At 44.3% G+C, this 27,679-nt stretch overlaps 1 protein-coding gene across 5 annotated transcripts in view; it reads right to left on the reverse strand.

Annotated features, from left to right (window-relative positions):
- Nucleotides 1-27,679, reverse strand: part of PRKDC (protein kinase, DNA-activated, catalytic subunit) — a 159,512-nt gene that overhangs the window by 125,955 nt on the left and 5,878 nt on the right. For all 5 annotated transcript variants that reach the window (XM_082859125.1, XM_082859124.1, XM_082859126.1 and 2 more), the window contains exons 8-21: nt 17,981-18,036; nt 17,869-17,899; nt 17,260-17,417; nt 13,925-14,071; nt 12,461-12,625; nt 11,626-11,794; nt 11,197-11,246; nt 10,463-10,588; nt 9,022-9,174; nt 7,510-7,625; nt 6,997-7,156; nt 6,212-6,298; nt 5,341-5,460; nt 4,814-4,973 (exon numbers count right to left, since the gene is read on the reverse strand). In XM_082859125.1, the coding sequence (XP_082715251.1) occupies nt 4,814-4,973; nt 5,341-5,460; nt 6,212-6,298; nt 6,997-7,156; nt 7,510-7,625; nt 9,022-9,174; nt 10,463-10,588; nt 11,197-11,246; nt 11,626-11,794; nt 12,461-12,625; nt 13,925-14,071; nt 17,260-17,417; nt 17,869-17,899; nt 17,981-18,036 (1,698 nt within the window). The remainder of the gene's footprint in view (nt 1-4,813; nt 4,974-5,340; nt 5,461-6,211; nt 6,299-6,996; nt 7,157-7,509; nt 7,626-9,021; nt 9,175-10,462; nt 10,589-11,196; nt 11,247-11,625; nt 11,795-12,460; nt 12,626-13,924; nt 14,072-17,259; nt 17,418-17,868; nt 17,900-17,980; nt 18,037-27,679) is intronic.

Raw genomic sequence — 27,679 nt, forward strand, 5'->3', positions numbered from 1 at the left:
CTCTCACTGTTGTGGCCTCTCCTGTCGCGGAGCACAGGCTCCGGACGCGCAGGCTCAGTGGCCATGGTTCACGGGCCCAGCCGCTCCGCGGCATGTGGGATCTTCCCGGACCGGGGCACGAACCTGTGGCCCCTGCATCGACAGGCGGACTCTCAACCACTGCGCCACCACGGAAGCCCCCTACATAACTTTTAAGATCATGATAAATGCAGTAAGTTTATGTTCAACTAAACGGAATCACTGGACAAACTTTTTACTTCCCCAGTAATTACGTTTTGTAGCATGTCAACTGGAAGATAATTTCTATGATCTGCAGCCTTGAAACCTTGGACTGAGTTAATTAGTAAATCATCATTGGACACCCACGTAATTTCTAAGTAAAACAGAATACCGAAACACTGATGCTAAGCAACATTTTTTTCTTTCTTTTTTTTTGGCTATGCCGCGCAATTGGTGGGATCTTAGTTCCCCAACTGGGAATTGAACCCAGGCCCCCCTGCAGTGGAAGCGCCAAGTCCTAACCACTGGACTGCCAGGGAAGTCCCACTAGGCATCATTTCTAAGTCTGTGTGCTCTGCTTCCTGCTTTCTAGGCCGTGAGGAGATGAGGCATGCTGCGTGTGGTACCACGCCGGATGGATGCGGCTGCAGGTGGGTGTCACGTGTGCTCACAAGCTCCGAGCCTGAGAAACTCCAAGACCTCAGCAGACACTTCTCAAAACCATCCAGTCCGCGTTTCCTCAGTCCAAGAGAAGTCTGGCAGAGAGTTGTAACTGATAAGCGGATGAGGCTGCAGTAGAAGTAGGAGGGCACGCTTCTGACCTTCAGGGAGGGTGAGCTGCTCTGCTGCTCACGAAGCAGCGAGTCTCGGCTTCTTGGTGTCCGGCCGTCTTTCCACAACCGGGACTCACTAAGAGCTCACAGATTTTTGCTTTTGTGGGTTACAACTAGCAACAGTCAGCATACTGGAAGCAGAACCTACTTTTGTAAAGACCTACTGATCTATTTGAAGACCGCATGTTAACACACATGACACCTTAGTATTCCTCTGAAAACAGCTGGATCTCATGGACCCCCTGCGAGACCCGCTGTTTCAAGTTGTATCAGTGGGTCCCAGACCATGACAAAACTTGGAAAGTGTAACACCTGAGTCTGAGAAGAGGCTATGAAATGTGTTACATTCTTAGCAAAGTTCACTCAGTCTTAAAGGACGTGCTTCTCTGCCTTACTGATCAATGCCTTTGTCTGTAACAGGCAAAGTTACTCTTTACTTTCTGTGGAATCCACAAGGGAGCAAGGCTTGAATCTTATCAGAAGCACTTTGAGCGAAAGGCTCAGGCCTTGCACCTCTGTCAGAAGCGGCACAGAGCGGCACTGGGCTCTCAGCAAAGCACATAAGGAGGCGTGCTGTCCACTGGCCCCACTGCTGGCCAGCAGGCTGACGACTGTCTGCCAGGGTCTCCACTGTAAAGCTGCCATCTGCACCCTTGGTGAGTAACATGTGTTGTGGGGTGAGGTAGGCAGGATTTTAAGGTAGCCCCATGACCCTCCCCAGTGTTACCCCTGTGACTGTGTTTCCTTACAGAACAAAGGCAGGTCTAATCTAATCACACGAGCCTCTTAAAAGCAGAGTTTCCTCCAGCGGATGCAGGAGGAAGGGGCACAGACTCAGAGCCTAAGGATTCAAGGTGCACCGCTGGCTGTGAAGGTGGAGGGCCAAAGGCAAGGGGCGGGCCAAGCCGGGACCACCAGCCAGCAAGGAAATGGGGCCTCGGACGCCGCCGACACCCTGCATGAACCTGAGGGCCCTCCCCAGAGTGCCCAGAGAAGGGCCAGGCCGGCCCAGCCGGCCCCAAGCAGAGGAGCGGCTAAGCCCACCTAGGCTTCTGACCCAGAGGACGGGGAAACGACAGATGGTGTTTCAGCCGCTGGCCCTGTGGTGACTTGTTACACAGCGAGAAGCACACGACGAGGCTTTCCGTCTACTCGCTGACTTGTAACTGTACACACACAAGAGTCCTACAAGATTCAGTGGATCTCAATCTCTTTCTGGGACACTCTGCCTCGATGCTCAGATTATCCCAAGTTGGCCCGTGACATTTCCCATCATTCTTAGAACACTTCCTTGATTTTTGCATGTTTCAGAAAACATAATATTCTAGGTTCCTCTTATACTTTCCCTGTGCAGGCTGGAAGCAGCCATTTCTCCAAAGCCACAACCTGGGGACTGGTTTTCTCGCTGCTACAAAGGTACCACTAGCCCCAGGCAGCCCCTTCCAATGGACAGAAGGACAACAGGTGTGCACGTTGCACGTTCCACTTCACCCACCCACACACGTGTGCGGGCGCCTGTGCACGTGTGCAGAAGCAGTGAGGCCCGGGACGGGAGGCAGGGCCCTTTAGCTCTTTCTCCCTCTCCCCTCATTGTCCTTGATCCAGCTGTTAATGTGGCTGACGTCCCGTATGCCGCCCTCCTCGCCTGCTTGGATACCCTGCCCCCCCGGGGGCCCCCCGGTGCCCACCCTCCTCAGCACCGACCACTGGAGGAGGACCTCACTGGGAAGATGGCCACTCGCAATCAGAGAATGGAGCGGCTCCCGCTAACCACAGGCCCGTGGGCATGACCGTGACGGCACCACCTGCCATTGGTCCTGGGGGCCCCTCACGTGAGAGGACATCAGACAAGCCCAGCTGGAAGGACCTCCTCCCAAATCACGGCCCGCAACCTTCAACAACATCAACGTCATGAGAACTGTCCCACACGAAAGGACGCCCAGAGGCACGACAACTAAACGTGAGGCCCAGGCTGAATTCTGGCCCCGGAAAAACGCAGCTGGAAGCACAGCTACGAAGGAAGTTAATGGGGCAGCCGAGCCATGTGCACACGGGCTGCAGAGGAGGAGAGTGAGGCATCCATGTCACCCTTCCTGACCTTGACCACAACGACGCTGTGGTCATGCACAGGAAACACACATCGCAGTATTCAGGCATACACGTCTGTGATGCCTGCAACTTACTCACAAAAGGTTCGGGAAAAAACATCACTTATAAACACGCACACATATTATCACACGATACAGAGAAAGCACATACAGTGACAAAGCAAGCGGGACACAATTTAGCTGCTAAACCTGCAGACAGAGCAGACAGGAGCTCTCTTCACTATGAATGCCACTGTTCTGGAAGTTTAGTATCGTATCAAAGAAAACATTACTAAAAACAGTCTTTCAGGTTGTGGATTTTCTGCTGTTAGTTTACTTACTCTCTGCTTTTCCCTATCTCCTAATTACCTGGAGAACGACCATTTCTCAATAACTAAATTCTCTGCTTAAAGGATCACAGTAATGTCCCACATTAACTGAAAAGAAATACAAATCTTTTCAATGAGCTCACTGACAGAACTAAATTCAAAAGAGCAAATGAAAGGACCACAAAGATACCTACTAACAGATACATTCAATTCCTTTAACCATGTCCACGTGTTTTCAGTGAACTACTCAAATAGCAGCACTCCTTATGAGAAGTGAATTTTAAAAGCCTAAATAAGAGACAAACATCAACTAGTTTTTTTTCTCTAAATACTTATCCCGAAACTGTGACTCTTTCTTCATGAACTCTGAATATGCATTGAGGTGTCATAAAAACCAGACACAGTGAATGAAATTTGTCACACACTTTTCATTTACGGTTTCTAAACCAACATTATTTGAGCTGAACAATAAAATAATGATTTACGTAGATGGAATTTTACGAATTAACACTTGATTTTCTACTTTGCTGGCAGGGGCATTTCAATTCTTACCAGTATTTCAGGGTTCTTCTCCAACATGAGCCCTTCTTTTTGCTCATCTGATCACAATGTCCATTTCCACTCTGGTTCAAGGAAATTTGACCCCCCTCAATTCTATGTAATACTGTTCTTGGCTAGTACAACTTTGGCCTGGGGACTTCCCTGGTGACACAGCGATTAGGAATCCACCTGCCAACAAAGGGGACATGGGTCGAGCCCTGGTCTGGGAAGATCCCACATGCCGCGGAGCAACTAAGCCCATGTGCCACAACTACTGAGCCTGCACTCTAGAGCCCGCGAGCCACAACTACTGATGCCCCCGCGCCTAGAGCCCGTGCTCCGCAACAAGAGAAGCCACTGCAATGAGAAGCCCGCACACAGCAACGAAGGGTAGCTACTGCTCGCTGCAACCAGAGAAAGCCCGCACACAGCAATGAAGACCAACGCAGCCAAAAATAAATTAATATTTTAAAAACCTCCAATCCATTAAAAAAAAAAGAAAAGAAAAAAATTTTGCCTGGCCAGATGAATTTTTTCTTTGAATCTTTTCCCAAACCTACTTCTTGTATGACAATTCTTCTGAACTAACATTAGTACTAAATCAGTTAGATCTGAAAAACCAATAAAAAATCAGGTGAGATTAGGTCAAAATACAAAATTACTATTGGATTTCCTTATAGTTTTAATTCCTGTTTGATCTGTCAAACAAAAGTGTCTTTGCAAGGCAGTATGTTAGAATCTATAAGGAGCTCAAAATATTTAAGACTGACTTCTTGTCCTTGGAAGATTTTATAAATCTTGGTAGGATATAAGTGACTAAAATAAAAAGTAGGTTTAATACCTCAGTTATACTTCTTATGTCCCAATTATATTGAAATGAATTGGGGAGATCACAAAAATATCAAACATATTTTGAATATGCTGGGTTCAAATTTCAGAAGTTGCAAAAATGAAAATACGTAGTCTTATTATAGGTATTACATTGCCATTTTAAGATACATGTCAAAATTCTTCTAAACCTTACCTGATAAGGCTGAAGTTTTCAGATATCCATCAAGGCTGGGTAAAATGTCCTTATAATAGGGCTGAATTACATGTTTGCCGATGTAAACTGACCATTCTTCTAGGGCATTCAGGCCGACTTCTGCCAATGGGGTATAGCTCAGGCCCAGTTTAAAAGCCATCTGTATGTGAGTACAAACAAGGTAATGAAACACAAGGAATATGAGATTCAAAGAGGGTTTCTAACGGCAAGCCTTTCCTCTGCCAGAACCAGACAGGCTGGAGGAAAGGGTACACTGAGGCCCCCTCAGGAAGGCCTGCCGGGGGGTGTCACTGCACACCTGCAGCACAGAGAGGGCTGAATCCTCACCCCCCACCCCCAGGGGCCCTCAGAGGGGACCAGCCAGGGTCCCTCCCCGAAGCTGCTCAGTGGCAGAAGCAGAACATGAACCAGGGTGTCTGACGGGTGAGCGCCTGCTGGGACTGCCATGCTTTCCAGGAAACAGGACACTGCACAAGAGATGCGTCTGCTCAGGACGATGCACCCACCTGCAAGGCAGGGACATAGGCTCTGACATCAAGTTCGATGATGTCGTGTGGCAGGGACAGGACAAAGGTCAAACAGGAGGCCAGGAGTTCATCTTTGTACTGCTTCATTTTAACTGACACCTTAGCAAGAAAGACGACAAGAACATCAGTGCTGCACACCTGAAGAGAGCCTTCGATTTCACAATCAACTACAAGAAACCCTATTCGCAAATAGGGAAAATGATCACGGGGCCTTTATCTGACACAGCCACGTTCATTTAAAAAGTAAGCACTGATCTCCAGGAAAAGTCCATTTGTTGAGTACTTAATTTCCATTATGTGGAAGAGCTAAAGAATCTATTAACTTTGAGTTGTCATCACTCAATTTTAAGAAACCTCAGGGGACTCTGGAAGCACAGAGATATCCTCTGTTAGTGATTTTAACCCCTTAATCCCCACATGGATTAAGCAGCCCATTTTTAAGTAATTAGATCATTTATAGGATTTTTTTCAACGTACATTTTTTTTAAACATCTTTATTGCAGTATAACTGCTCTACAATGGTGTGTTAGTTTCTGCTGTGTAACAAAGTGAATCAGCTATACATATACATCTATCCCCATATCTCCTCCCTCTTGCGTCTCCCTCCCACCCTCCCTATCCCACCCCTCTAGGTGGTCACAAAGCACCGAGCTGATCTCCCTGTGCTATGTGGCTGCTTCCCACTAGCTATCTATTTTACATTTGGTAGTGTATACATATGTCCATGCCACTCTCTCACTTCGTCCCAGCTTCCCCTTCCCCCTCCCTGTGTCCTCAAATCCATTCTCTAAGTCTTACATTCAATTTTAAATAACCCATGACAACACTGGATAAATCATTTGAAAATTACCTCTTTACCAAATTTTGCAAACAAAGCAAAGCAAAAAGACTTTTCTGGGTCCTCAGAAGACTGTTTCTGACTCTTTGGACCAACACCCTGTCAAACAAAACAGGGAATTAGTTCAGTGAATGATAACCAGGTAATCCTGTGTCCTAATCCGGCAGTTCCCAGCCTTCCTTCCAAGGGGAACCCATTTACATGTTGCTCAGGCCTCATGCAGAGGGGAAGTGAAATCAGCCCTGAAAACGTTTCAGGCAGAGGCCAGCGAGAAACCGAGTGGGAGGTGGGGGGGCTTGCCGGTCAAGACCCAAGGCCTAAGTCTGCTCCCTGCCCCGGGGTTCTGATGCGCACACCTGTGGGCTGAAACACTGCTCACGCCCAGAGCCCCCAGACACAAACCCAGGTCCTCTCCAACCTCACGTGCCACCAGATCCCCTGGGCGGCCTGGGCACAGGCTGCTGGGCGGCGGCCCAGAGCTCCTGACGAGGTGAGCCTGGAGAGGGTGTGAGTGGTGCTAGTGATGCCGGAGCCCCAGCACCCAGCACCCCATGAGAGCCCCTGCAGAGCCAACGTCATCAGCCAGGTGTTGTAAATCAAAACAGAAAATGCTACTGGTTAAACTTTAAAGAGTGTCATCCAATTGCCACTCACATTATGTCTTTCAAAATACAAATAAAATTAGTAGACTTTAAAACTGCAATATGCTATCATGTTGCATTTTAGAAGGTATTTATACACACTCATGCAACCTAAGAAACACAGGAATATTCAGTGTCCTTCAAAAAAACACTTACCTCAAAATATTTTATTTTCTTGGCATTTCTCACAGCAATAGATAGCAATTTGTAGAAACCACTAATGAATGGCAACCGTGTAGACTGCAGAATTAATTCATATGCAAAGGAGTATACCCATGGCTCAAAAAATTCTACATGTTTCTCAGGAAGAATCTCCCTGTAAAAACAAATGTAAAGCTCAATGTAGAAATTCTCATCATGTACTATTTTTATTCAGCTTTGGATATAAGAGACATAATCAAAACAAAATCATAATCTATGATTCCATTATATATCATTTTCAAGTATATCTATATTCTTTGTTTTCCCCACCTGAGGACCTTTTAAATGTATTTTTTTTAAATAGATAAATCTCAGCTGCTACATTTAAATATATTTTAAGTTTCATACAAGCAATTTTAGATTTTAAGTCCTACTATTTCATTTCTTATATCTACATAAGTGATTTTCCTATATTACAGCCAATAATTGATAATTTCCACTCTTGAACAAATAGCATTTTTTAAATACCTGCAAAATTCCACCAGGTTGATGAAAGCTAAAAAATCTTTAGGTTTAGCAGGATGCAAGTTAGCAGCTGGATCTGAAGTCGGGCTCACCCAAAGGCCAGCAGCTTCATTTTCATGCTTAAAAATTAATGGCACCAAAAAAACACTGTTAACATTCAATCGTTCAATAAATGACTCAGCAAGTGACTCCACAGCCAAGGCCTGAGTCTTTGAGGAAGGAATGCAAAACTGAGGAGGTACAGACGGGCCTCGGAAGCTCACAGTAGGATCAAAATGACGGGACCACAGAACGCGTGGCACGGGCGGCCACAGGGGACACCGACGGGGGAATAAAGGTGCACACACAGAGAGACAGGGTAGGTGGGGACTACAACTTCTCACAGGAGCAGTGGCGCCGGACAGAGGCAGAAGCTCACAACACAGAAAGGGTCAGTAATGACGTGTAGCTTTCAAAATGAGAAACAGAGGAACAGTTACTACTATTAGGTAACACAGAAATATTAACATGTTCAGTCTGTGTTTCAGATTCAGGTGGAAATGTCAAGGGCAAGGCTGGAGTCTAGACCCATTTGGGAAATGCTAATCTCAGAGGCGACAGCTGACCCGGCGGACAGTGCAAGGGGAGCAGAAGACACAGAGACTAGGACATGTGCTCCAAAAGCAGGTGTGTGGCCGACAGTCTCGGGGAGGCCCTCTGGGCATGTTTATGAAATTATTTTAGACGTAAATAAATAAAAAGCCTTAAAGAGCAACGGACCACCCCCAGTGTCCCCTTCTCGTGTAAAGGCATCACGAGTGCAGCCAGGCTGACGAGGCCCAGGGCCCACCTCTGCCCCTGCAGGAACCCCCGACCAAGTGGCCTCGGGCTCGGCCATGGAAGCCAATAGGCAAAGTCGACTGAAGGAACCGTGGGCTCAGCAGTGAACTGAGTGTGTTCCACAGAGTCCACGCCCACTGACTCTAGCTTCATCACCTGAGTGTCTTATGATGAGGACTCCTCAGAGCGGACAGCAGCTCTGAGCCGGCAGCTTCACGCCAGGTCCCATCTTTGAGCCGGCCAGGAAAACTGCCTTAAGAACACAGGAGCAGGGAGTCTTCCCTGTCCGCCCTGGCCTACCTTCTACTGACTCCAGAGCACAGAGCTTGGAGCCTCCTCGGGTATCAACCAGAGGAACGCCAGGTTTCCCGATCCTACTGCAAAAGGCCACCTCTACACTAAGTAAGACTTGACTCTGCTATTGCTGAGGAATGAGTAACAATCCTAACAACTTTTTCCAAAGAGTTGCTTTAACTTGTTAAACATATAAACTACTATCTAGTAGTTCTGAACAATCTAGTACAGAATATTTTCTACGCATTAGGCAATGCAAATAAAAAAGTATCAAGGACACGTATTAATGCTAATAAACCAATGTCCTGCGATGTCCACAGGTGTGAGATTTGCTCATACTGCAGCGGCAGAGGGAGTTCGTACAAAAAGGATGCAAAATTATTACTGACAAGCCCTTCTAACCTCTTGTTCCCCAACACTCTGCTTTTCCAGTGTAAGATCCAATTTCTCGATAATCTTCAAAACTGATTTTACAAATTCATCATACAGCAAACGATTCAGACTTGGAAGGGAGGAATTCACAAAGAGAAATGCTTCATCTGCTAAAAGAGAATCCTTAAAATAAAGAAAATAATAAATTTCAACATACTGTGCCAAAAAGTATCAGTACCAGTATTAAATAAGCATTATGATACATAAAGATGTGTACGTATATTTAGGTATTATGGAAACTCCTGTGTAAACTATAGCAGATTTACCTCAAAGTTTTCAAGCTGGAAAATGTAGATTCCTTCCTAAATTATTAGGACAATACCATTTCAGTCAGATACGACTTACGCAGTCATGTAACAAACACAAACAGTAGTAAATGAGAAGATTTAGGCCAATCCTTGTCAAAGTATTTACCACATTAATGTGTGTGTGTGTGTGTGTACACACATCTGTATACTATACATGGTGTGTCTATGTGCAATTGCACATGCATGTACATACGCACATATACACGTGTGCACATATAAATACGCATGTACTCACAGATACATGCATGCATACATATGTACAAATATATATCTATTCTCAGAATGGATTTAAAGTATTATAATCTATTATTTCTTTAAAACTGAAATATTCTACCTTTCCAAAAATATGGACCAATTACTCTGCCTTTACTCAAATAGTCTATGAAACTTAACCTCAAAATGTATCTAACATCACATATAAGAAAGCATATTTTAGGTAAAATTATTAACACTGTTATACTATTTTACCTCAATAAGAAAAACTCCTAAGATTTTTCACAGGATAGGAACCATCTATTGACAAACACTGCTTTTCCTAGTCTATGAATGCTTTGTCAAAGACCATGTTAAACGGTGGCCAGAACCTGGCTTAAAGCAGACACCGCTGAAACACCTGCCAGAAACGTAGGAGGCGTGATTCTGACCGTGACAAACAGCCGTGCACCCATCTCCTCTGTACCTACTACATCAACCGGATTTACCTTCAGCTTTAGCAAATAAAAAGAGCACAGCTCTCCCGCGGTGATAACACTGCCTGCCATGTTCTTTTTATCCACCAGCCTGGGTCTGTCTGAAAGAACAACTCTGCACCAATTACACTCTGTATGCTGCTTCTTTGCTGAAACGAGGACTCAGCTATGGTGACTCATTAATTTTAAATGAGTTCTATGATTTTGTTCTTTTTATTTGATTTTTTTCAAGTCTCACTTTAACTATCCTAACTTACACTGTTTTAATGTTTCATTACCTTAAGTACTTAAAAAAAAAAAGCCCTATTGAAAGTTAGTGAAATATACTTCTGAAGTAATTCTTAGGTGTAAAACTATGGAAACTAATAAAGAGGAACTAAGGTACTTCTGTGGCTTTAAAATGGTCGTTTTTACCATCATCTGGTCACAGCTCAGGAGATTTCTAAAAAGATCCAAATAGTCTCTGTAGGTGGGCACCCGCCATTTGCTGGTTCTAGCTTCCCCTGACACACGACAGTCCTCAGACTCGGGCTCAGCACCCTGGTGGGAAGACAAACATCCAACACTGAGGGCGGATCGGAGAACAGCAGCACTGCTGCACTTCTGCTTTCTGCTGTCAGAGTTCTCTAAGCTAAAAGAGCCCCCAGCTGCAGACCCTAATTTGCTTGAGGAAGATAGTATATTATGAAAGCATAATAAAAAGGCTGGGAAAAAGTCACAATTTTCTAACTAGGACTAAAACAGTGATGCACTAACAAGTGTTTCAAAACAATATCCAAGGTATGTGTTATGAATAATTTACCTCAACTTCTTATACAGAGCTCTCATCTCATCCTATTTCCTGTTAACTTAAAGTAACTAAGACATGCCTCCCATAATATACCTAAGTATTTTGTCCTACAGCTTCAAGAGAAAAAGATCCCTTTTTGTAAAAATGTATTTATAGTAGTAAGGTTATGTTTAAGGATGTCTCATAACCATCACCAGAAAAAGTACTTAGGTATTACAGCCTATGCTTTTCAAAATGTAGCTAATGGCTAATAACAAAAAAACCACTTTTGTATATTTACAGACTAAAAACTCCAGCAACATCTTTAGCTTTCAAGATGACAAAAGACTAACTTTCAAATCATACATTCAGAATTTACCTTTTGAAGGATCACTGGTTTAGAACATATTCTGATTAAACCTTGATGCACTATAAAAAGAAAATGAAAACAAAAAAGAAAAATACACTGAAAAATATAACCACTCAATTAAAATGACAGCCATTCTCTTTTTGAACATAACTTACCTCTCAAATTTTTCTCTAAGTTTGGTAATATCTTTAGTTTTCATTTTTTTTCTTTTTTTCTTTTGTTTTAAATTTTAGACTATTAAGATTCAAAATCAAAAGAAAGGAAAAAAATTCAAAAAATGGATAGAAAAAGGATATTTTGGTCCACCAAAATATTAGGAGTTCTCCAAGAGGCATCAAAAGATACAAAAGAATTTGGCAACCAGATGTTCTTTATATCAAACAACATGTTAAGTATTAACCATTCATCATCCTCAAAACAAGTAAATTCCAAACTCACCCATAGTACTAATGCAATTCCAGAGAACTGGTCCTTTTTCTGCCAAGGCCAGGAAAACTTTCACTATGGCTTTACAACACACCAACTGCATTTTTGGACCATACTGGGGGAAACTGTCTATCTGCACGACCACGAGGTGCTCCAGAACTGGCATGTGCACCTCAGGAACCTGCCAGAAAGGAGAGCACACGAAGAGCGAGGGCAGGCAATGAATAACTACAGGGACCATACAGACAGTCACAGTAAACACAACGCCATTAGACACGTATCAGATGAATAAAAAACCAGGATTATTACCTAATCTGCTAATTTGTTGCTGTAATTATCTAAAAAAAATCAGAGTAACTGTCTAAATGATACTTAAGGTGCAATTCTACCCCAAGCAGCAATCTTAATCTTTTAGAAAGATAAAAAGTAACAAATAATTTTTCCTACTTTGGGAACAAAAAGTCAAGTTTCATGACAAAAACCGTACCGATACAAAATACTAGCTAAAAATGTCACCTTGGGGACTTCCCTGGTGCTCCAGTGGATAAGACTCCGTGCTCCCAATGCAAGGGGCCCAGGTTCAATCCCTATTCGGGGAACTAGACCCTACAGGCATGCCACAACTAGGGAGCCCGCCTGCTACAACTAAGGAGCCCACGTGCCACAACTAAGACCCGGTACAACCCAATAAATAAATATAAATAAAGATATTAGAAAAAAAAGGTCACCTTGCCCACAATGTGCCCCTACTGAATGCATATTAACTCCTGCTACGCCATCAAATTACCTGAAGAACGGAGGTTAAACAGTCACAACTGTACTCCGTTTAACCAACTATCTCACTCACCGTATCAAGGTGAAGCAAGACACTGGCAACAGACTGGAGGAAACTGGGCATCTGGTAGACGTGGTCCTCGGCCGTGTCTGTCTCGGTGAGGAACAGCTGCCGGCAGCGCTGAACAAGCTCCACGAACATGAAGCCAACGTCTTCTGCGTTTATAACCTTGCAAGGCTTTAGGGAAGGAAAACAAGCCTCTGTCAACCTTACCAACTTCAAAATAATGGTGTTTAAGGTGTCGTGTTAAGCCATGTTGTTATAAACTGAATGTTAACAAGCTTTTTAACGGAGAAGAAATGCAGATATAAAATACAGTGTATGTTCTACAGATGCTTTCTGAAATATCTGTAAGTACATTCTGCACAGCTATTAATACACAACACACCTACTGAACCCTGTGTTCTAGGCACTGGGAAGACAGTAGTTATCAAAGACAACTGGGTGCAAGCCCTCCCCAGAGGCCAGTCGCCCAGAGGAAGGGACAGACCCAAACCACGGAGGTACAGCACACGGCACCCAGAGGCACCTTCCTCACTCACGCACCCGGCTGTGCCGTCCTCCGCCCGGCCGCGTGCTCCCGAGGCCCCTTAGACTTCGGCTCGAGTCCCTCCTCCACGAGACTCTGGCCCCTGTATCTTTGCCGCGTCCTCTCCCTTCCTCCCTGTTGGCCATGCTCTGGCTACACTACGTCACCACAACGAACAAGTCCCAGCTGGCCAGACCTCAGGGTCTGAAGCTGTGAAACCCAAGCTCTCGGTCACCTCTGAGCCTTCTCACACACTGTTTCTTCTGCCCTAAGTACACTGAAAGGAGCCGCAGAGACCAGTGGAGATAAAGGTTTATTTTTAAGGGGAAAGGATCATCTGGAAACAAATGAGGAAGCACGAGGGAAGGAGTGAGGAGTGGTGTGGAGGGCTGGAAACAGACGCACAGACCCTACAGCAGGGAAGCAGCCCTGGGAGGCAGATCTGCAGAGGCAGGGAGTGACGCCCTCTGTCGAGTGGAAGCACCCAAGGTGACGGTCAATGTCCCTAAACAGACCTCACGCAGGCACAGGGAGGGGCTCTCGCTAGCGCGCCAAGCGTCACCACCAAACTGCACCTCATCAACAACAGGCAGCGTGGCAGTGGGTAAAACGTGCTGTTTCTCGTCTTCAGGTCGGAGTTATGTCTTGGTTCTGTCAACTGTTCGCTGTGTGCCCTTTCACGAGTTACCTAATTTCTCTGGGCCTCAGTTTCCTCACCAGTAAAGTGGAATCATATTCCTAAAAGCTTGTGGGAGAGTTATGAGTATTTGAGATAATACACATACAGAATCCTAGTACAGAGCAGGCACTGAAAAAAACAAGTTAATAACAAAGCAAGAACGAACAATATTTTCACAAGTGTGAGATGCTATTCAAAATACAATAAAGTACATTCCTTTAAACACTCAAGTGAAACTAAAAAGACAAGAGTAAATTAATGGGCATACCCCTGCAAAGAGTCCATATCCTCGAACGGCGATGGACAAGTCCTTGCTGTTTGCATCCACGTTTCTGATGATGCCATAGAACTGCTCCATGAAGTACCGCAGCTTACTTCTGTGCGTCTCTGCGTTGTTCGCTACCATAAAAGAAAGCTGCAATGGCATAATGTTTACTTTAGAGACACTTCTACGAAAACAAAGGAATCTATCCAAATGTGAAAAGGCTAGAACTGCTGAGTAAGACATTATCAATGTGTTGTCACAGTTCCACAGTTGTTTTTACTCATAAAGAACCATTTCTTCCATCTGCTTGCTTAGTCTCCAACAGCTTCAGAAAAGGCACTTTCTCAAGTAAGCCTTTATTATACGTGATGCTTTTACTAGAGAAAGGGACTGAAAGAGACCAGGAAGATGCAGGAAGACGTCTGCACAAAACACAGGCTCCGGATGAAAGCTCCCTGATGAAGCAGAAGGCATCTTTAGACTCATCTGTGACTCATGGTGACACAGAGCTGGGCAGCCCAGCGGCCGGTGAGTTCAGTCACCAACAGACTGGGACCCACAGGAGAGAACATGGGGACAGCTCAAAACTAAAAATCAGAAAGACAAGTGTCTTATGTGCCTTTCTGAATACAGGTTTTTTACCTCCTTAGGTAGGTTTATTCTTCCTTAGGTAGGTATTTTATTCTTTTTGTTGCAATGCTGAATGGTATTGTTTCCTTAATTTCTCTTTCTGATCTTTTGTTGTTAGTGTATAGGAATGCAAGAGATTTCTGTGCATTAATTTTGTATCCTGCAACTTCACCAAATTCATTGATTAGCTCTAGTAGTTTTCTGGTGGCATCTTTAGGATTCTCTATGTATAGTATCATGTCATCTGCAAACAATGACAGTTTTACTTCTTTTCCAATTTGTATACCTTTTATTTCCTTTTCTTCTCTGACTGCCGTGGCTAGAACTTCCAAAACTATGTTGAATAATAGTGGCGAGAGTGGACATACTTGTCTTGTTCCTGATCTTAGAGGAAATGCTGTCAGTTTTTCACCGAGAATGACGTTTCCTGTGGGTTTGTCGTATATGGCCTTTATTATGTTGAGGTATGTTCTGGAGGTATGTTCTGGTATGTTTCTGGAGAGTTTTTATCATAAATAGGTGTTGAATTCTATCAAAAGCTTTTTCTGCATCTACTGAGATGATCATATGGTTTTTATTCTTCAATTTGTTAATGTGGTTTATCACATTGATTGATTTGCGTATACTGAAAAATCCTTGCATCCCTGGGATAAATCCCACTTCATCATGGTGTATGACACAAACAGATGGAGAGATATACCATGTTCTTGGATTGGAAGAATCAATATTGTGAAAATGACTATACTACCCAAAGCATTCTACAATGCAATCCCTATCTACAGTGCAATCCCTATCTACAATGCAATCCCTATCAAATTACCAGTGGCATTTTTTACAAAATTAGAACAAAAAAATCTTAAAATTTGTATGGAGACATAAAAGACCCCAAAGAGCCAAAGCAGTCTTGAGAGAAAAAAAAACGGAGCTGGAGGAATCAGACTCCCGGACTTCAGACTATACTACAAAGCTACAGTAATCAAGATAATATGGTACTGGCACAAAAACAGAAATACAGATCAATGGAACAGGATAGAAAGCCCAGAGATAAACCCACACACCTATGGTCAACTAATCTATGACAAAAGAGGCAAGAATATACAATGGAAAAAAGACAGTCTCTTCAATAAGTGGTGCTGGGAAAACTGGACAGCCACATGTATGAGAATGAAATTAGAACACTCCCTAACACCATACACAAAAATAAACTGGAAATGGATTAAAGACCTAAATATAAGACCAGACACTATAAAACTCTTGGAGGAAAACATAGGAAGAACACTCTTTGACATAAATCACAGCAAGATCTTTTTTGACCCACCTCCTAGAGTAATGGAAATAAAAACAAAAATAAACAAATGGGACCTAATGAAACTTAAAAGCTTTTGCACAGGGCTTCCCTGGGGGCGCAGTGGTTGAGGGTCCGCCTGCCGATGCAGGGGACACGGGTTTGTGCCCCGGTCTGGAAAGATCCCACATGCCCCGGAGCAGTTGGGCCTGTGAGCCATGGCCACTGAGCCCATGCGTCTGGAGCCTGTGCTCCGCAGCGGGAGAGGCCACAACAGTGAGAGGTACCACAAAAAAAAAAAAAAAGAATGGCAAACCACTACAGGAAAAAAAGATCATCAACAGTCACCACGGAAATTCAAATTAAAATCACAGTAGGGTAACACTGTACACCCATCAGACGGGCTGAAATTAAAGACTGGCAATACTAGGTGCTGGCAAGAACGTGGGGTGGCTGGAACTTACCGGTGGGGATGGAAAATGGTGCAAACGGTTTGAAAAGGAGTTTAGCAGTCGCTCATAAACTGCAACCTCTGCCTACCATGCACCCCAGCAAAGCCCCTTCTAGGTGTCTGCTCCAGAGCCATGAGAACAGTCAGCAAGGGTGCTGCTCACCAATGCCCTCAGCTGCTCCCGCTACAAGAGCCCCCGCAGCCCAACCCTGGTAGCCATGCGTCTGCTGCTGCATCTGGGACTCTATTTCTGTTTTGTGGATGGGTTCATTTGTACCCTTTTTTAGATTCCACATGTAAGTGCTATTTTATGAAAAAATAAAATAAAATAAAATAAAGCAGTAAAACGCCCCAGAAGTCCCTACAGGAGCTGTGGGATATGCCTGCAGCAGGACAGCAGCTGTGCCCCAGGTGTGTGAGGACTCCCAATGCCGCTCTTCAGAATGTCCATCAGCGCCGCCCCAGCCAGTCTCATTCCCACTACCAGCCCACTCCTTGGGTGTTTCCAGCTGCCACTGGGCACTCAGAACCACAGCACCTGCTCCTTGGCCAATGGAGACACCCAGCCACCTGCAGGCTCCCCCTGCACCCACACCCCGGCTGGACCTGGACCCCAGGGCAGGTGGGCTCATCTCCGTCACGAAGCCACAGAGACACAAGCATCTTGTCTTAACATGGCAGCTGACGCTGACCCCCACCCTCACTGGGCCACCAGCTCCAGGGAGCCCTGGCCTCCCAACCGTCTCTCCCTGCCGCCACTTCTTCTATCCAACCTTGGCTCTGAGGCCCTGATCCGATCTGGCATCCTCTGAGCTTTCTTCCAGACCTGCTGCCCCCCATGCGGCTGATGGATAAGCATGCTTTTTCTTTAAGTACCACAGAAGCTAATGGATCAACTTGTATTTACTTTTCAAACGTTCACGCACAAGATTGGAATTTAATTTTTTGCATAGAAAGAATTTTAAACAGTACCTGTTTCAGGAAAGATTCCAGAGCTGAATATGCAGCTTTTTTCAATTCTGTATTTGTGTGGCTACACCATTTCGACAGTATTTCAAATAAGGAAACGTAGTTGTCCAGGAGGCAGGTGCTAAACTGAGATGCATGCAGGGTAAATATGGACAGGCCAGCTGCAAATGCAAAATACATCACGTTTAAAATAAGACGACAAAGGGCGGAACAAAGAGCTAAGAAAAAGCTTCAGGCACACGTCAAATTAAAACTATGCTCACAAAGGAGGCTCCAGTGGTCCCCGAGACCTCTGATGCCTCCATCCTCCATCTGAATCGACAGGCCCGTGACTCCCAAAACAAAGGTCGGAAGTAGGATCAGGGTTTATTCAGATAAAGTCAGAATCAAACAATCTGGATCCCCTGAGAGTTGCTCTGAAGAGATTTTTTTCTGCAATCATGTGATCTAAGTGTGACCATCTCAACCAGCGCCAAGAGGCCCCGTCATAACCACGTGGGAGCCTCACAGGTGTCATTGCACTGACTTTCACTCACAGTTTAAGCAAACATTCACTCAATGCACTAACTTAATAATCTGAAACATTCCACCTCATTAAATAAAGGATCTTACCCAAAGGCACCGCGTATCTCTTCAGATCAATCTATTAAAAAAAAAATTTACCATCAATGTTTGACAATCACAAGGCTCAGCTAAAAAGAATTAGAGGAACATTAAATCTCACCTGAGGACAGATTGCCTTTAGCGCAAAATCAAAAATCTCCCTTGAAGTCTGGGGATCTGGGGAAAAACAGAAAGCAGCCCTGTCACACAGCATAATCGTATCATCTGACCAAGCTCACAAGGTATTAAGACTAACAGCTCTGTTTCAGACAGCACGGCCTCCTCCTCCCTCACCTGGCTTCATCCGACGGACCCTTAAACACTCTGTCCCGCTTGTGCTCTGACAGCGACCGGCGCTGCCTGTGCTGAGCTGGACTCTGCTCTGGTCTCTTGGCATCAGCCTCCTCCAGAGGAGCCCCCCTCAGGCATCCTGCGGGCCTCTCTGCCCAGGCTCCCGAGCTGACCCTGCCCACACACACAGCTGTACACATCGTGTCTCGGGAGGCTGCCAAGGCCGTGTCCTGAGATCTCCTTTCTCCCACAGGACCCAGTCCTATGTGGTGCACGCACGCTAAGTGTGGATGCTGCACAGCGGCCACAGCTACACACGTCCAGGACGAAAAGCCAGGTTCTGGCCTGCAGCTCAGTAAACAGTGGACGGACTTCAGCTGCTCACTGCCACCAAGAATCATGGCTCTCGGCGCTGCACTAACGCACACCTCAGCCGAAGCAGGCAGGCAGACCTCATAAACATCAAGGCCCAGACCTGTTCCTCACAGAAAAATCACCGCGCGGAAGCCCCTCTCACACTGACCCCGCATTCTGTGCGACCTCACCCCTCCCCAGCACTCTGCAGCAGGCAGCCCAGCTCTCGTGACCCCGACCACAGCCGGCAGCCTGGACGCCCGGGAACCCACTGCTCCCGCTGCCCGGAACGTCCTCCCCAGCCGGCCCCTCGCCACCCTGCAGGCCTTTGCCTCTCGTCACCTCCCCAGAAAGAACCGTGGGCTGTGCACCTCCTCCATCTCTCCATGCTCCAGATTCCCACCCACAGCACCCGGCGTGCATGCACAAATGAACCCTGAAATCTGCGGAGCTTGTGCTCCTCGTCTGTCTTCTCACCACGCTGAGCTCGCGATGGCAGGAACCCGGGGATTCCCATCTCTGAGCCCAGCACCCAATCCATCACTCTTCAGACAGAAGACACCCAGGAAAGACGTGCTCTATGAACAAATGTATTAGTACTGAGTATTACCGCCTGAAGTTACATAATCACAGCGTGACCATAAACTGCAAATTTTAGCCTCATACCAAGGCTTAAATCCCAGTCCTGCCACGTGCTGGTTACATTAGTTTCCTGTCGCTGCTGTAACCAATTATCACAAACTCAGAGGCTTAAAACGACACAAACTTATTACCACACAGTTCTGGAGGTGAGAAATCTGAAACCAAGATCACAGCTACAAGTAGAAAACTCTCTGAAAACGCCCTGGGACCAGCAGGACAGACCATGCACAGCTGAAGGCAGAAAGGAGCACCCACGCAGAGGAGCCGGCGCAGCGTGGCCTCTGCTCCCCCAGCACTGCGACCGCAGGGTCCGGACCCACATCGGGCTCCCCAGCTGGAGACCCTGCACCCGCATGACGAGCCCCCAGAACATCCGGAGAGCCAGGGGACTGCAGGGAACGAGAGCCGCTCCCCCCGAGGCCCACAGCACAGGGGCTGCAGCTCGAAAAGCGCCTGGGTCTCCTCTCCCATGAAGGAGTGGCATGGACTCACTCCAAATCGTGTGCCAGAGGGGCAGGACTCTGCTGGCACGTTCTCAGGGTCCCCAGGGGCTGGCGGGCACCAGATGCTAGCTGTGGGAGCCCTGCCCTCCACCGAGCTGGCTGGGTACCACCAGCCCCTTTCTGACTCCCCATCTTACCCGTCAGCCCCGCTCACCCCACCCGGTTTCAGCTGCGGACCCACCATGGCCTGTGCTCCTCCCAAGCAGCCCCCGCCCCACCAGTCCTGGTGCATGCCCTCGGCCGGCACCAGAGCCCCTCCAAAGCCACCCCTGCCTGGCCAGACACCTCTGGCCAGCACCAGCATCCCCCAACGTGGCTCCTGCCCCAAGGGCTGGCCGCACACACCGGAGCACCAGCAACAGCTGCATCCGGGCCTCAGAGCCCAGCACACACGGTAGCGCACGGGAGGCCAGCCTGGCCCGGCCACACAGGGGACGCTCCTGGGGCACCCGGCTCCAATGCAGTCTGGGGGCACTGCACTACCGGGCCCCACAGGGCACCTTCTATACCAAGACCAGGAAATGCAGCTGACCTACCAAATACACAGAAACAAACACACAGAATCAGGCAAGATGAGGAGCCGAAGGAACGTGTCCCCTCCTGCCCTGCTGACGGGAAAGTAAACTGCTGCAGCCACTGAGGAAAACTGTGCGGCGGCTCCCCAAAACTCAAAAATAAAACTACCACATGATCGAACTACAATCCTGCAGCCTGTGGAAGGAAAACCACATTCACAGAAAGACAGACAAAATGAAAAGGCAGAGAACTTTGTACCAGATGAAGAAACAAGACAAGACCCCAGGAAAACCACTAAATGAAGTGTAGATAGGCAACCTTCCAGAATAAAAATTCAAAATAATGACAGTGAAGATGATCCAGAAGCTCAGAAAAAGAATGGAGGCAAAGATGGAGAAGATGCAAGAAATGTTTAACAAAGACGTAGAGCAATTAAAGAACAGATACCTAAAAGAATTAAAGAACAAACAAACAGGGATGAACAATACAGTAAGTGAAATGAAAAATACACTAGAAGGAATGAATAGCAGAATAACTGAGACAAAAGAACGGTAAGTGACCTGGAAGACAGAATGGTGGAATTCACTGCCACAGAACAGAATAAAGACAAAAGAATGAAAAGAAATGAAGACAGCCTAAGAGACCTCTGGGACAACATTAAATGCACCAACATTCACATAATAGGGGTCCCAGAAGGAGAAGAGAGAAAGGACCCGAGAAAATATCTGAAGAGATTGTAGTCGAAAACATCCCTAACATCGAAAAGGAAACAGCCACCCAATTCCAGGAAACGCACAGTGTCCCAGGCAGGATAAACCCAAGGAGAAACATGCCGAGACTCATAGTAATCAAATGGACAAAAATTAAAGACAAAGAAAAATTATTGAAAGAAACAAGGGAAACCAACAAATAACATACAAGGGAACTCCCATAAGGTTAACAGCTGATTTCTCAGCAGAAACTCTACAAGCCAGAAGGGAGTGGCATGATATATTTACAGTGATGAAAAGGAAGAACCCACAACCAAGATTACTCTACCCTGCAAGGATCTCATTCAGATTCGACGGAGAAATCAAAAGCTTTACAGACAAGCAAAAGCTAAGAGAATTTGGCATCACCAAACCAGCTGTACAACAAAGGCTAGAGGAACTTCTCTAAGTGGGAAACACAAGAGAAGAAAAGGACCTACAAAAACAAACCCATAACAAATAAGAAAATGGTTATAAGAACATGCATATCAATAATTACCTTAAGTGCGAATGGATTAAATGCTCCAACCAAAAGACACAGGCTCGCTTAATAGATACGAAAACAAGACCCATGTATAAGCTGTCTACAAGAGACCCACTTCAGACCTAGGGATACATACAGACTGAAAGTGAGGGGATGTAAAAAGATATTCCATGCAAATGGAAATCGAAAGAAAACTGGGGTAGTAATACTCATATCAGATAAAATAGACTTTAAAATAAAGAATGTTACAAAGGACAAGGAAGGACACTACATAATGATCAAGGAATCAAACCAAGAAAAAGATATAACAATTATAAATATGTATGCACCCAACATAGGAGCACCTCAATCCATATGGCAAATGCTAAATAACAACCATGAAAAGAGAAATCGACAATATCACAGTAATAGTGGGGGACTTTAACACCCCACTTACACCAATGGGCAGATCAAACAGAAAATAAATAAGGAAACACAAGCTTTAAATGATACATTAAACAAGAGGGACTTAACTGATATTTATAGGAAATTCCATCCAAAAACAGCAGATTACACTTTCTTCTCAAGTGCACACGTAACATTCTCCAGGATAGATCACATCTTGGGTCACAAATCAAGCCTCGGTAAATTTAAGAAAACTGAAATAATATCAATCATCTTTTCTGACCGCAACTTTATGAGATTAGAAATCAATTACAGGGAAAAGAAACATAAAAAACACAAACACATGGAGGCTGAACAATACATTACTAAATAACCAAGAGATCACTGAAGAAATCAAAGAGGAAATCAAAAAATACCTAGAGACAAATGACAATGAAAACATGATGATGATCCAAAACCTATGGGATGCAGCTAAAGCAGTTCTAAGGGGGAAGTTTATAGCAATACAGGCCTACCCAGGAAACAAGAAAATTTTCAAATAAACAATCTAACCTTACACCTAAAGGAACTAGAGGAAGAACAAACAGAACCCAAAGTTAGTAGAAGGAAAGAAATCATAAAGATCAGAGAGGAAATAAATGAAACAGGAACAAAGAAAACAATAACAAAGACCAAGAAAACTAAAAGCTGGTTCTTTGAGAAGATAAACAAAATTGATAAACCTTTAGCCAGACTCATCAGAAAAAAGAGGGAGAAGACTCAAATCAATAAAATTAGAAATGAAAAAGCAGAAGTAACAACAGAAACGGCAGAAATACAAAGCATCATAAGAGACTACTACAAGCAACTCTATGCCAATAAAATGGACAACCTAGAAGAAATGGACAAATTCTCAGAAAGGTATAAACTTCCAAGACTGAAACAAGAAGCAATAGAAAATACGAACAGACCAATCACAAGTAATGAAACTGAAACTGTGATTAAAAATTTTCCAACAAACAAAAGTCCAGGACCAGATGGCTTCATAGGTGAATTCTATCAAACATTTAGAGAAGCGCTAACACCCATCCTTCTCAAACTCTTCCAAAAAACTGCAGAGGGAGGAAGACTTCCAAACTCATTCTATGAGGCCACCATCATGCTGATACCAAAACCAGACAAAGACACTACAAAAAAAGAAAATTACAGGCCAATATCACCGATGAATACAAATGCAAAAGTTCTCAACAAAATACTAGCAAACAGAATCCAACAACATATTGAAAGGATCATACACCATGATCAACTGGGATTTATCCCAGGGATGCAAGGATTCTTCAATATATGCAAATCTATCAATGTGATACACCATATCAACAAACTGAAGAATAAAAACCAAATGATCATCTCAATAGATGCAGACAAAGCTTGTAACAAAATTCAACACTCATTTATGATAAAAACTCTCCAGAAAGTGGGCACAGAGGGAACCTACCTCAACATAATAAAGGCCATATATGACAAACCCACATCAAACAGCTTTCTCAATGGTGAAAAACTGAAAGCATTTCCTCTAAGATCAGGAACAAGACAAGAATGTCCATTCTCACCACTATTATTCAACATAGTTTGGAAGTCCTAGCCACAGCAATCAAAGAAGAAAAAATAAATAAAAGGAATACAAATTGGAAAAGAAGTAAAACTGTCACTGTTTGCAAATGACATCATACTATACATAGAGAATCCTAAAGATGCCACCAGAAAACTACTAGAGCTAATCAATGAATCTGGCAAAGTTGCAGGATATAAAATTAATACACAGAAATCTCTTGCATTCCTATATACTAACAACAAAAGATCAGATAGAGAAATCAAGGAAACACCACCATTCACCACTGCAACAAAAAGAATAAAATACCTAGGAATGAACCTGCCTAAGGAGGTAATAGACCTGGTGTCAGAAAACTATAAGACACTGATGAAAGAACAAAGATGACACAAACAGATGGAGACATATATCACATTCTCGGATTAGAAGAATCAATATTGTGAAAATGACTACTACCCAAAGCAATCTACAGATTCAATGCAACCCCTATCAAATTACCAGTGGCATTTTTTACAAAACTAGAACAAAAAATCTTAAAATTTGTATGGAGACATAAAAGACCCCGAATAGCCAAAGTAGTCTTGAGGGAAAAAAACTGAGCTGGAGGAATCAGGCTCCTGGACTTCAGACTATATTACAAAGCTACAGTAATCAAGACAATATGGTACTGGCACAAAAACAGAAATATAGGTCAATGCAACAGGATAGAAAGTCCAGAGATAAACACACACACCTATGGTCAACTAATATATAACAAAGGAGGCAAGGATATACAATGGAGAAAAGACAGCCTCTTCAATAAGTGGTACTGGGAAAACTGGACAGCTACACGTAAAAGAATGAAATTAGAACACTCCCTAACACCATATACACAAATAAACTCAAAATGGATTAGAGACCTAAATGTAAAACCGGACACTAGAAAACTCTTAGAGAAAAACATAGGAAGAACACTCTTTGACATAAATCACAGCAAAATCTTTTTTGATCCACCTCCTAGAGTAATGGAAATAAAAACAAAAATAAACAAATGGGGCGTAATGAAACTTAAAAGCTTTTGCAAAACAAAGGAAACTACAAACAAGATGAAAAGACAACCCTCAGAATAGGAGAAAATATTTGCAAACGAATCAACAGACGAAGAGCATTAATCTCCAAAATATATAAACAGCTCATGCAGCTCAATACTTAAAAAAAACGAAAAACCCAATCCAAAAATGGGCAGAAGACCTAAATAAACATTTCTCCAAAGAAGACACACAGATGGTCAAGAGGCACATGAAAAGCTGCTCAACATCACTAATTATTAGAGAAATGTAAATCAAAACTACAATGAGGTATCACCTCACAACAGTTAGAATGGGCACCATCAAAAAATCTACAAACAACAAATGCTGATGAGGGTGTGGAGAAAAGGGAACCCTCTTGCACTGTTGGTGGGAATGTAAATTGATACAGCCACTATGGAGAACAGTATGGAGGTGTCTTAAAAACTGAAAACAGAATTACCATATAAACCAGCAATCCCACTACTGGGCATATACCCAGAGAAAGCCATAATTCAAAAAGACACATGCACCCCAATGTTCATTGCAGCACTACTTACAATAGCCAGGTCATGGAAGCAACCTAAATGCTCATCGACAGACAAATGGATAAAGAAGATGTGGGGGCTTCCCTGGTGGCACAGTGGTTGAGAGCCCGCCTGCTGATGCAGGGGACACGGGTTTGTGCCCCAGTCCGGGAAGATCTCACATGCCGTGGAGTGGCTGGGCCTGTGAGCCATGGACGCTGAGCCTGTGTCCGGAGCCTGTGCTCCGCAACGGGAGAGGCCACAGCAGTGAGAGGCCCGCGTACCACAAAAAAAAGAAAAAAGATGTGGTACATATATATGAAATATTACTCAGCCATAAAAAGGAACAAACTTGGGTCATTTGTAGAGACGTGGATGGATCTAGAAACTGTCATACAGAGTGAAGTAAGTCAGAAAGAGAAAAACAAATATAGTATATTAATGCATATATGTGAACCTAGAAAAATGGTACAGATGAACTGGTTTGCAGGGCAGAAAGAGATAGACAGAGAACAAACGTACGGACACCAAGGGGATAAAGTGGCAGCGGGGTGGTGGTGGTGGTGGGATGAATTGGGAGATTGGGATTGACACATATACACCAATATGTATTAAATAGATAACTAATAAGAACCTGCTGTATAAAAAAATAAAATTCAAAAAATAAATAACCACCACAGGATCCAGCAATTTCACTTCTGTGTATTTACCCAAAGAAAACAAAAATACTAATTAGAAAAAATATATGCACTCCAGTGTTCAAAACAGCATTATTTACAACAGCAAAATATGGAAGCAATCTAAGTGCCCATGGATAAATGAATGATAAAAAAATGTGAATATTTATGTATATATACATATTTGTAGGAATACTATTCAGCCATAAGAAACAAAGAAGTCTTGCCATCTGCAACTACATGGATGGGCCTAGAGAGTATTATGCTAAGTGAAGTAAGTCACACAGAAAGACAAACACCACGTATTTGTCTCACTTATATGTGGAATCTAAAAAACAAATGAACAAACAAAACAGAAACAGATACAGAGAGCAAACTGCATGTTGCCAGAGGGAACAGAGGTGGGAGGATGAGTGAAACAGGTGAAGGAGATTAAGAGCCACAAACTTCCCATTGTGAAGTAAGTCAGTCTCGAGGATGTGACACACAACATGGGGAATACAGTCAGTAATATCATAATAACTTCGTTTGGTGACATATGGTTACTAGACTCGTCGAGGTGATCATTTCCAAAGGTATTTCATCGTCAGATCACTATGCTGTACGCCTGAAACTAACATAATATTGTATTGCAACTATACTTCATTTAAAAAAATAAAATAGGGAATTCCCTGACGGTTCAGCGGTTAGGACTCAGCACTTTCACTGCCAGGGCCCGAGTTCAATCCCTGGTCAGGGAACTTAGATGCTGCAAGCCATGAGGCACGGCCAGAAAAAAAAAAAAAAAAGGAAAAAATAAAATATAACATAAAGTCAAGGTGTCATCAGGATGTGTTCTTTCCTAGAGGCTTTTAGGGCTACCTTCACCTGACGCTAGAGGCCGCTCGCTCTCCTTGGCTCCAGGCCCCTTCTCCATCCTCAAAGCCAGCTTCTCCCGACACAGGGACCATGCAGCCTCCCTCACCCCTGTTTAAGTACCTTTGTGATCATACTGGGCCCACCTGGATAACCTCATGTCACAGTCAGGTGATGACCAACCTTAATCCCGTGTGCCACCTGACTCCCCTTTGTGATATAACCTAAGTCACAGGTGCTGCGATTAGAATGAGAATGTCTTTGGAAGCCATTATTCTGCCCACCTTGCTACTTGAGTGACTTTGGAGAAGTTTCTTAGTTCTAGTTTTCTAATCTATGAAAGAAAGATATTATCACCTACCTTAGTGAGTTATTTCAGGAATTTTCCTTGCAGTATGAATAGAATAATCTTTAGCACACAGTAAATAAGCAGTAAGTGCTATTATTTTTCTTGTTCGCCAAACGTCAATTAATACAGGAAGCAAGGACAAAAAGAAATAAGCAACATTACCTGCCACCACGGTCAAGTGACAAAATAAACATACAACCTGGTAGATTAAAAATACGCCACAGGGGCTTCCCTGGTGGCGCAGTGGTTGAGAGTCCGCCTGCCGATGCAGGGGACACGGGTTTGTGCCCCGGTCCGGGAGGATCCCACATGCCGCGGAGCGGCTGGGCCCGTGAGCCATGGCCGCTGGGCCTGCACGTCCGGAGCCTGTGCTCCACTGCAGGAGAGGCCACAACGGTGAGAGGCCCGCGTACCGAGAAAAATAAATAAATAAATAAAATAAAATAAAATAAAATAAAATAAATAAATAAATAAAAATACGTCACAGAAAGTGCTGTCACAGAGAGGACTACAGAAGCCCAAGAAGGGGAGCATAAAGCCTTCAGAAAACAGATCTTTGAGCAGAAACCTGACAGGGTGGGAAGCTGGCCACAGACATGGATCAAAGAGAGAGGAGACCGAGGAAGGGAAAGCAGGTGGAGCTGCGCCAGTGTACCTGCTCAGAGGCAACAGAGACGGGGTGAACAGGAACACTAGGTGGAAACATCTGGAACTGCTGTTTTCACAGGCCAAAATCACTGGATACTGGCAATTTCTTAAGTTTCAATTTAATAAAAGCAAACACATGCTGGAGGTAGAAAAATTTGGCAATTATCTGAACAAAACACGGTAAGGAAGGGCAAACAGATTTTTTTC

This window comes from Leucopleurus acutus (assembly GCF_964270905.1).
Source record: "Leucopleurus acutus genome assembly, chromosome: 17".
NCBI lineage: Eukaryota > Metazoa > Chordata > Mammalia > Artiodactyla > Delphinidae > Leucopleurus > Leucopleurus acutus.